Below are 11,345 nucleotides of genomic sequence, written 5' to 3' on the forward strand. Positions count from 1 at the left end.
ATACATCGCCCACAGACGTCTACCCGATGTGCTATGGAACTTTCTCTAGATCCCTTGACATTGTGTTGGATACCAATGAAGCCACAAGGTCACAACTGGTCCATCTGCTTCTAGTCATAAAATTCTTTGTTAATATCCCTTACCGGCTTTTGCTCAGGTTTTCTTTGGTAATATGTTGTTTTCTATTCATAAGTACAAGACAATTTGCCATGAAAACTTCCCTTTTAGCAAATGGTGCACGAAGTTGCTCATGACTGCAAACAGAGCCATCCTTTTAGACTGGTGCCTTGCCAAAAGCTATCTGATTGGCCGGTTTGAGGACACTAATAATCTGTGTGGAATCCATGCCAAAAGCGTCAAGTCATTCCAAAAGATATACTGCTATCCCACCCACATGGAGAACATTCTCAAATACTATAATACTATTATGATGGGAAAAAAATCTCTTGTTATTGGTAGTTCTGAATGCTAGCTATTTTTTGCCATAGGGTTAAAAGGTATTCAATTCTCTGCTGTCAATGGGAAAATAGAATATAGAATCAAGGATTTGCAAGGGTTTTTCCCATTTTCATCTGTGTGTGAATTTTGGAACGTTCCTACTTCTGCCAAAGGCACCACCATCTTTCTAGTAACCTAGGCTTGCGAGAGAGTGATTTTCAACTCTTCATTTATCCCTTGCAATTTGCTCTCATCCCATCATTTGTCAAGTTTTGTGGACATCTCTGTCAGTCAAACAGCATTTATGAAGTGTTTACTTAGTGCCAGCTCTGTGCAGATACCAAGAAGGCAGAAACAAGTCTCTGCCCTTAAGGGGCTCATACTTTAATGGAGGAGGCAACATGCAAACAACTATGTCTGTAAGAGACAGATGGTAAACTCAGAAGGAAAGCATGAGGGCTGGCTGGGGGGGTGGGGAGTGGCCGGGAAAGGACTTAGAGAAGGCTGGGTCTGAGCTGTGAAGAAAGCCAAAGATGACAGGAAGTGGAGGTGAGAAGGAAAAACACACCAGGGATGGGAAAAAGCCAGTGGAAAAAGCTCAGAGTCATGTAAGAGGAACAAGTAGTCCAGAGTTACTGAACTGAAGTACACCATAGGTAGCCAAGTATAAAAAGCCTGGAAATGTTGGAACGGACCAGGTTGGAAAGATCTCTGAAAGCCAAAGAAAGGATTTTATATCTGATCCTGGAAACAACAAGGAGTCACGAGAGTTTATTGAGTGGGGGTGGCAGCCCTCTGCTTTAGGATGATCACATTGGTAGTTGAAGATGAACTTGAGGCAAGGATACCAACCAGCAAGCTATTGTAATAGTCTTGCATCACAGTTGTGGCTAAAAGGAGAGACAAGGAGTACAGAGGATATGTTGCCAAGGTAAAAATGACAGGATTTAGCAGTGGGTTGGATGTGTGAGGTGAATGCAAGTGAGAAGTCAATCCATGATTCTACCAAGGTGGTGCCATGGACATTAAGGGCAACTGGGCAGAGAGAGAGAGAGAGAGAGAGAGGTGGGAGGAAAGATAATCAGTCTGTTTTGGACTCACTAAGTATGAGATATACAGAGGATGTCCAGTTTAAATTATCTTGTATGCAATTAGTGACGAACTTAGGAGCAAGAATAGGACTAGTTATATCGATCTGGAAATCATCTGCTTGGCCATGATCATGAGAACCTAAGGGAGTAGATGAGATCACCAAGTGTTAGTATAAAGAAGAGTACTCCAGGACAGAGCTTGGAGGAGCACTCACAATCGGTGGGAGCAAAATGGAGGAAGATCCAGCGAAGGAGCAGCCAAAGAAGTAGGAGGGAAACCAGAAGACAACAGGGTCTCGAAAGTTTAGGGAAGACAGAGTGTCCAAGAGAAGAGAGTGGTCAACAGTATGCAAGGATGTAGTACGAGAAGGATAAGGATTGAGAAAAGGACATTAGATCTGGCAATTGAAAGATCATTGATAATTTCTGTGAGAGCAGTTTCAGTTGAACATGAATTTGGAAGTCAGATTGTAGAGGGTTTAGAAGAGAGAGGAAAGGAAGGAGGCTTGTAGACAGTTTTCTCCAGGAGTTTAGGCACATTCTATTATCTCCATTCACAGAGCGACCAGGATCTCTGGACTACAGCATGAGTCTCCTAATTGGTCTCCTTGCCTCCAGCTTCTTTTCCTCTCTTCCACAGCACATAGATCTGACATCACTCCCCTGCTCCATAAATTCCACTGGCTCCCCGTTACCTCTTGAATCAACTATAAACTCCTCTACTTGGCATGTAAATCTCTTTACAACCTTGATTCAACTCATCTTTCAGGTTTATTATAATTACTCCCTTTCACAGACTCTACAATCCAATCAAACGGCTTTTCTTTCTTCTTTTCTTTTTGTTGTTGCTCTGACATGACAACTCTATTTTCCATCTCCATGCCTTTGCAGAGGCTGGCTGTCCCCAGTGACTGGGATATACTCCTTCTTCACTTCTGCCTCTTTGAATCTCTAGCTTCTTTCTTTTTTTTTTTTTTTTTTTTTGCGGGACAATGGGGGTTAAGTGACTTGCCCAAGGTCACACAGCTAGTAAGTGTCAAGTGTCTGAGGCCGGATTTGAACTCAGGTACTCCTAAATCCAGGGCGGTGCTTTATCCACTGCGCCATCTAGCTGCTCCGTTTTTTGTTTGTTTGTTTTTTTGTCTAGCTTCTTTCAAAGCACTGCTCAAGTGCTACCTCAGAAATGAGACCTTTCCTCCTCACAGGCCAGCTTAGTGTCTTCCTCCCTCCACCAAAGAGGCCTTGAATCACATCACATGTCCTTCACATCAAGCATATTTATTAAGCCACAACAAAATCAACAGTCAAATAGCCCCTTCTATCAAGGAACTTTCACACTGTGTCTGACCCCTGGAACACAAAGTCCTTATGGGTAAGAACTTTAATTTTTTTCTTTATACCTCTTTCACCTACAGAGTGTCTTGGAATACAACATGAGTTTAATAAATACTTGTTGGTTGAATGGTGACCTGTATCTGGGTACAATTTAGATCTGAACATTCATATATCTATTTTCATTAAAAAAAAACCAACCCAGGCTTATTTAGAAATTCAAACTACAGATTTCTCAGAGCAGGGAATCTTAATGTGGGGTCCATAAATTTGTTTTTTATTCTGATGATTGTATTTCAATATAATTGGTTTCCTTTGTTATCCCATGTATCTTACTTTGCAAATTTAAAAACATTATTCTAAGAAAGAGTCGAGTCAACAAGTCAATAAGCATTAGTCAGGTGCAGATTATATGCCAGGCACTGATCAAAGGCTTACCAATACAAAGAATGGCAACAAAACAGTCCCTGTTCACAAGCTAGTCAATAAACATTTATTAAGCACCTGCTATATGCTATGAACTGTGCTAATGCTAAGCCCTTACAAATATTATCTCATTTGAGCCTCATAACAGTCCTGGGAGGTAGGTGCTGTTTTTATCCCCAGTTTACAGATGAGGGAATTGAGGCAAACAGAAGTTAAGTGAGCTAGTAAGTGTCCAAGGCAGGGTTTGAACTCAGGTCTTCCTGACTCCAGGCTATACTACCTGTTTCAATAATTATAGGAGAGTAAAGTGTAAGAAAACTAGAAAAGCAGGTAGGGACAAGATTGTGGAGGACTTTAAAAGCCAGAGAGAGGATTTTAAATTTGTTTCTGAAGTTAATTAGGAGCCACTGGAATTTACTGAAGAGGAGCGGTAATAGGTAATGACCCTCATTTAATAAATTCCGGTGGTTCCCTATTACCTCTAGGATCAAACGTAAAACCTGTTTGCTGTTCAGAACCAACCTAGCCCCTATCTTTCCGGTCTTCTTTCACCTTCCTCCTCTTCACATACGTTGATCCAGTGACACCAGAAGATCTATAGGAAGATCAATTTGACAGCAGAATGGAGGCTGCACTGGGGAGAGACTTCAGTCAGGGAGAACAAGCAGCCGATTACTGCAATAGTCCTGGCATGAGAGATGAAAGCCTGCACCAGGGCAGTGTGAGAGGACAGGAGTGTAACTAAAGCAGAATTGACATGACCTGGCAATAGATTAAATACTGGGGGTGGGGGGGAAGGTGAGAGTGAATGAGCAGTCAAGGATAACACCTAGGTTAAGATCCCTGGTCTTAAGAGTGCTCTTTTCTTGGAGCCAAAATACTGTATTCTGCGGTACTTGGCCACTTTTGCATCATCAGCTTTGATTTCCTGTGAGGCTAGATTAGATTACCTCTAAAATTCCTCTCAGCTCAAAATCTAAATTCTAAAGACTTCCTGATACTTATTTCAAAGAGTAGAAACACTAGACCCTACAAATAAACCTTCCCATATAAATGTGCCCCACCTTAAGAAAACCTAGAGATAAATATCTATATTTATAAGAGCAGATTAGCTAGGTAGTAACTATTCATATCACAAAAAGATTCTTTTACTTAAGAAGTAGTGTTTCTAAAACATTAACAACTCTCAAAACTAGCCAAATCCAGAAACTCCAATTTGTGAGGGGCAGCTAGGTGGCACAGTGGATAACGCACGGGCCCTGGATTCAGGAGGACCTGAGTCCAAATTTGTCCTCAGACACTTGACACTTACTAGTTGTGTGACACTGGGCAAGTCACTTAACCCTCACTGCCCCCCCCCAAGACTCTTCTGCTTTTCTGAACAGCATCTCAACCAGTGTCTAAAGCCAAGCTTTGTCCCCTAATCCTACACTTCTTTCTGACTTCACTATTTTTGCCCCAAGTCTCCCGGCCACATTCCAATCCTTCTTCCATTATTCATCTGTCAAAGTGATCTTCCTAAGATTCAAGTCTGACCAAATCACCCTCTTACTCAATAAATTCCAGGGGCTTCCTATTACCTCTGGGATCAAATGTAAAATCTGTCTGCTGTTTATAAACAATTCCTCCCAACCCAACTTTCCAGTCTTCTTTCACCTTCCTCCCCTTCACATACTTTGATCCAGTGCCACTGACCTCCTTGCTATTCCATCAATGATACACTTGTCTCTCCACTCTTGGCATTTTCACTGGCTGTCCCCCCTGCTTGAAACTTTCATTTCCTTGGCTGTTGCCCACTCTTAAAACTTTCTCCCTCTTCATCTCTGCCTCTTGGCTTTCCTGCTTTGAGTCTGTACTGAAGTCCCACTTTCTGCAAGAAGCCTTTTCCATTCCCTTTACTGCGAACACCTTCCCTCTGTTGATTATCTCCATCAATTTTGTTTGTACACAGTTGTTTACATGGCCTCTGCCATGAGACAGTTCCTTAAAAATAATCAATCAATAAGCACTGAGGGACAGGGAGGTATTGTAGTGGATAGAGCGCTGGGCCTGGAGTCAAGAAGATTCCTCTTCCTGCCTTCAAATTTGGCCTCACACACTGTGTGACCCTGGGCAAGTCTCTTAACCCTTTTTGCCTCAATTTCCTCAGCCATAAAATGAGCTAGAGAAGGAAATGGCGGACCACTCCAATATCTTTGCCAAGAAAATCCCAAAAGGGATCACAAAGGGTCAGACACAACTGAAAGGACTCAACGACAACACACATTTATTAAACACCTATTATTTGCCAAGCCCTGTGCTAAGTGCTGAATATATGAAAAAGAGGGAAAAAAAAAGCCCCTACTCTCAAGGAGCTGATAATCTAAGATAGATAGACAGATATAGATAGATGATAAATAGAACATAAATAAAAGAGGGAAGGCACTGGAATTAAGAGAAGTTGTGGAAGGCTTCCTGTAGAAGGTGGAATTTTATTTGGGACTTTAATGAAGCCAGAGAGGTCTGCAGTTGAGGGTGGCAGAGGGAGAGCATTCCAGACATGGGAACAGCCAGGGAGAATGTCTGGTGCCCAGAAATGGAATGTCTTGTGCATGAAACTGCCTGGAGGCCAGTGTCACTGGATCAAAGATTATGTGGCAGGGAGTGTGGCGAAAGATATCTAGAAAAATGAGAGAGGGCTGAGGCATGATACAGCACCTCACATATTGCACTTAATGACATTTGACTGACCTCTGCATTTACTTAACATGTATACATGTAACTGTTTCCCCCACTGACTGTAAACTCCTTGAGGTCAGGAACTGTTTTGTTTTTTTTTTTGTATCTCCAGTGCCCTACACAGTACCTGATACCTACCCAGTAGGCTAGGCATTAAGCATCTCTATTAATTCGGCAGTATAACCAACTTTAGTCCTTCCTCCCCTTCACATATTTCAGGTTTTTGCCAAACTGAACAATGCTAAGTTTCCTCATTAACCATCCCGTCTTCTCCTCTCTCTTTGGCTCATGCCAATGACCACATTTGGGACAAGTTTACCACCCCCTCAATTTCTCTGCTGATGTTCCTCTGTTCCTCTGTTCCTTAATGCTCCGACTCAGGTTACTACCAACTCATTCAAGAAGCTTACTCTAAAATACCCTAGAAAAAATGAATCTCTCCTTCCTAAAATTTTTGTCCTTACTTCATAGTCTTCAGTTTTCATCATAATTTGTATACATGTTGTCTCTCCCCCGTGACAAGGTAAGCTCTTTGAGAGCAAGGTCTGTGATATATAGGGACAAGAACTGTGATTTCTTGAATATAGGAAACTCTAGTCTTGCAAGTCAGAGCTTTTTTCTATAATTTAAAGGCTTAAAGAAGTAGTTCTTGATCAGGAGTCCCTGACGTTGGTTTAAAAAAAAATCTTTTTTAAGGGGCAGCTAGGTGGCGCAGTGGATAGAGCACCAGCCCTGGAGTCAGGAGTACCTGAGTTCAAATCCGGCCTCAGACACTTAACACTTACTAGCTGTGTGACCCTGGGCAAGTCACTTAACCCCAATTGCCTCACTAAAAAAAAAAAAAATCTTTTTTTTGGATAACTTTTCAATACAATTGGTTTCTTTGGCAAAGCCCCCCCCCCCCTCCTTTTTTTTTTTTTTTTTGCAATGCCCTTTTATTTTATGCAATTCAAGAAAACATTCTGAGAAGACATCCACAGGCTTTGCCAGGCTGCCAAAGGGGTTCATGACACAAAAAAGGGTAAGAACCTCTGCTTTAGAGTTGTCTAGAACACAAAGAGGTTAAGTGACTTGCCCAGGGTCGCACAGTTTAATATATGTGAGAGACTGGATATGAACCCTGTTCTTGGTTCTCTCCTTAGTCCCAAGCCCAGGGCTTTATCCCATGCTGCAATAAATAATAGTGCGTGATTTGGATAGGGCTACTCTGCAATTCTCCGGTATTGGATTCCCGGCTGTTCCTCTGACAAGACACTTAATCTCTCCACATTCTGCATGTCTACTGGCTGTCTCCTGTGCCTGGACTGCTCTCCCTCCTCATTTCCACCTGTTGGCTTCCTTTGAGTCCCAGGTAAAGTTTCATCTTCCTCTTCTAGAGGAAGCACGTGGAGGGGAGGTGGGGGGACAGGGCTGAGGATTGGGGGACCGGGGTAGGCGAGGAGCCAAGGGCTCGGTTACTCACGACGCCCCGAAGCAGTCCCGGTAGCGACGGCGCTGGCAGGTCAGGGCTCGGGGCCGGCTGGAGAAGGTGTAGGTGCCGGCAGGTCTGGGGCTGGAGTCGGCCACGGTGGAGGTCATGGTGGCTGGGGTAGGCCGCCGACCGGTCGACGGGCTTGGCTGGGAAGCAGTAGAAGGCTGTCGAGCTGGGCGGCCCCGTGAGCTACAACTGGTGCCAAGAGCAGCAGCTCAGTGGCCTCAGAAAATGGGCCGGGCGGAGCGGGAAGCGGCCCGGGGAGGTGGTCGGGGCTCCGCTCCACTCCAGTGACCCTGCAGATGCCGCACAATGCTCGCCTGTAGCGACCGGCATGGTTGCTCGGCAACGGAGAGTTGTCTTTTGCCGGCGTCTCCAAGGTAAGCAATCCCGAGAGTCAGGGGAAGAGGGGCGGGGCTCCCTACCGTGCGTCACTTCCGGGCGACTTAGTCAATCTCGGACTCCTCTCTAGCCTCCGCTCTGCTCCGCTCTTCCAGGGTTTGCACGGCGGAGTGAGCCGAGTCACGTGCTCGTGTGCTGCCCCCCGCTGTGCTTCCTGTGTTGTTTGCATAGCACCTTACCCTCTCTACGTGGAGCCGCCTCCATTTCTATTTCTCTCCACTCTTCCAGTCCCACTGCAGACTCTCCTCATCCCCCTGCACAAGGGATACTCTTTGAGTGGAGGGGCTTTCATTTTTGTCTTTGCATTTCCTTGCATGTCCTTTGAATTTCCAATGAAACCAACACTTATTAAACAAGGTACCTAGGGGCGTTTAATAAATGTTGGTTGAATGGGAGACCCTCTTTATGATCCTTTGAGTTCAATTTTTGGACATTATTGGCTTTGGGAATTTCTTTTTCTTCTTTTTTTTGGGGGGAGGGGCAGGGCAATGAGGGTTAAGTGACTTGCCCAGGGTCACACACCTAGTAAGTGTCAAGTGTCTGAGGCTGGATTTGAACTCAGGTCCTCCTGAATCCAGGGCTGGTACTTTATCCACTGCGCCACCTAGCTGCCCCCTCATGCTGTTCTAAGTGTAATAGTGCCATGTTCTAGCCAAAGTGGTCTACTTTGGGTTCTGTAATGATTGGAATGACGCCACCTGCTGGATACTTACTGTAGAAGAGTTCTGCCCATGAAGCGAAGGTCTTTGAGGGCAAGACCAGGAGTCTTTTCTTTGGCGGGAGGAAGTGACGCGGACTAGTGGGAGGAGGAAGGAAGAGACTGGCGCTGACTCTGGGGCTCTTTCCTGAGGACGCTGGCGGAGAAGGGAGCTAGAAATGTGCTCTCCCTTTAATAGATAGGAATCTAGGCCTTTCTCTCTCTCTTTACCAAATTCTTATTCTCCTTAATAAATGCTTAAAAGTCTAACTCTTGCTAAAGCTTGTAATTGATTGGCGACCACTCATTAGATATTTTAGACAGTTTAGCTAGAATTTTAACCCTTAACAGTTCCATTTCATCTTCTCTTTTATGTTACTGTGACTTTATACTCACTGCCTCTCAGAACAAAATAGCCTCCTCATGTCCCATTCCTTCTCTTCCTTCAAGGCTCAACTCAGAAACATTTCTTCACAGCCTTCTCTGACCTCCTCCTGTGAAAACTATTCTTTCCCTCTTTGTACTTATAACATTTTGCTTGGCTTTCCTCTGGGCTTATTTAATTCTCCTTTGTATCAGAGTCATTTCTGTAATTATTGTTCCACTCCTAAGATGGAAAACTGTGAGAGCCAAGTCTGCATGATATTCCTCTTTGTAATCCCCAAATATTGCACATACCAGGTACACAATAAATATTTGCAGTTTCTTCTTGGGTTTGGGTTGGATTGGATTGAATGTGTTGGTAGATAGTAGAACAACATTGGATTTGGAGTCAGAAGAAAGTTTGAAATCCTCGCTTGGCTACACATGTAATCATTGGTTAGTTCCCCTCAATTTTCTGTTCCTCAGTTTCCTCATCTGTAAAAATGAAGGGACTCGATACTAGATGATCCTCTAAGGTTGCTTGCAGCTTGAATCCTATGTTCATGAAAAATGCCACGAATTATATAACCAGTGACTCTGAGGTATTAATTCAATTTAAGCTCTTGCCACAAGGTGTCAGTAATTCTTTAGGAACTTTTGCTAAACCTAGCATTAGTCAGTAGTTACACCTTGCTTTTGAGAAAATCAGATGTGGGAAAATTCAGATGTATGAAATACTTTATATCATGTAGATTGCATCCCTTTATCACATAATAAGCATGTATTATATGAATATAATTATAGAATGTGAATACTTTTAAAGTTTCTCTTTAAAGAGTCAGTTTCTAGTACATTTGACATATTTTGGTTCTTTTTTTTTAATGATTCATATTACTGATCCAACCATTCTGGAGAGCAATTTAAAACTATGCCCAAAGGGCTATGGGATGGTGCATACCTTTTGACCCAATAATTCCACTACTAGGTCTCTATCCCAAAGAGATCATAAAAAAGGGGAAAGGATCCATATGTCTAAAAATATTTATAGCAGCTCTCTTTGTGGTGGCAAAGAATTGGAAATCGAGGGGATGCCCATCAATTTATGGTTTATGAACGTAATGGTATACTACTTGGGCTGTAAGAAATGATGAGCAGGCAGATTTCAGAAAAACCTGGAAAGACTTAAGTGGGCTGATGCTGAGTGAAGTGAGCAGAACCAGGAGAACATTGTACACAGTAACAGCAACATTGTGTGATGATCAACTGTGATAGACTTAGTTCTTCTCAGCAATACAATGATCCAAGACAATTCCAAAGAACTCATAATGGAAAATGTTCTCCACATCCAGAAAAAAGAACTGTGGATTCTGAATGCAGATTGAACTATACTGTTTCCACTTTTGTTTTTGTTTTTGAGACCTTTCCCTTTTGTTCTGATTCTTCTTTCAAAACGTGATTAATGCAGAAATATGTTTAATGTGATTGTACATATATAATCTATATCAGATTGCTTTCTCTCTTGGGGAGGGGGGAAGGAAGGGAGGGAAGGAGAAAAAATTGGAACTAAAAATCTTATGAAAACAAATGTTGAAAACTACATGTAACTGGAAAATAAAATACTTTTATGATGTAAAATTGATTCATATTATTTTTCTAGGAATATGCAACCAGATAACAAACATTTAGGTTTTAATATTTACTGTTATTGCTACTAGCGAGCCATTCTTAGGATCAAAAACCTTGGTTCAAGTCCCATTTCTGATATATATTGTCTTTGTGGGGAGGCAGCATGGTATGGTAGAGTACTGGAATAGGAGACAGAAAACCTTCATTCTGTGTCATTCTGGGCAAATCACTTTACCTCTCAGTGTTCTAGGCATCTCTTTAAGACTGGAAGCTGCAGAGAAAGTGCCAGTCAGCATTAATAGATGGAGTTTCTTCACCAGCAAAATCTAGGAAAACTCCAAATCTATTCCTTATCCTTAGATAGCCTATGTGAACTGGACCAAGTTAATAATACTCAGCATATCCAGGCATCTCTTTAAGATGAGAACGTATGTGGTAGAGGGAGTTTTCATACATCCCTGTAAGCAATCCCCACCAATGAAATTACAGATGGAGGCTTTAAAAAAGAAAATTACTCCTACTACTATTAAATGGGCAGTATAAGGCAGGTGGATCTACATGCTGGGACTATATAGGCAGGATGAGCATCGGTGTGCTACCTATAGTGTAGTAAAACCAGTGATATTGAACTTGCTTAGTTTCAGTGGAAACTTGCCCTACTGGGAAACCAAGCCCCCTCACTCTTTTTAATAAGAGAATCTTCCTGGTTGTAGGGTGGAATGACTAGCAAGAAGCTGGGCTAAAATTGAACATGTGAGGAGGGTTCATTGATTTTCAGAGT

The 11,345-nt window shown here is 42.7% G+C and overlaps 1 protein-coding gene across 2 annotated transcripts in view; it reads right to left on the reverse strand.

The window, feature by feature from the left end:
• The window catches only part of RSPH3 (radial spoke head 3), an 87,984-nt gene extending 80,104 nt beyond the window's left edge, over positions 1-7,880 (reverse strand). For both annotated transcript variants that reach the window (XR_006356193.1, XM_043999354.1), the window contains exon 1: positions 7,468-7,880. Coding sequence is in view for 1 of the 2 variants with exons in the window: in XM_043999354.1 (XP_043855289.1) it covers positions 7,468-7,583 (116 nt within the window). In the remaining variant the exon portion in view is untranslated. The remainder of the gene's footprint in view (positions 1-7,467) is intronic.
• Between the last annotated feature and the right edge of the window lie 3,465 nt (positions 7,881-11,345).

The sequence above is a fragment of the Dromiciops gliroides genome, chromosome 4 (genome assembly GCF_019393635.1).
Source record: "Dromiciops gliroides isolate mDroGli1 chromosome 4, mDroGli1.pri, whole genome shotgun sequence".
Classification (NCBI taxonomy): Eukaryota; Metazoa; Chordata; class Mammalia; order Microbiotheria; family Microbiotheriidae; genus Dromiciops; species Dromiciops gliroides.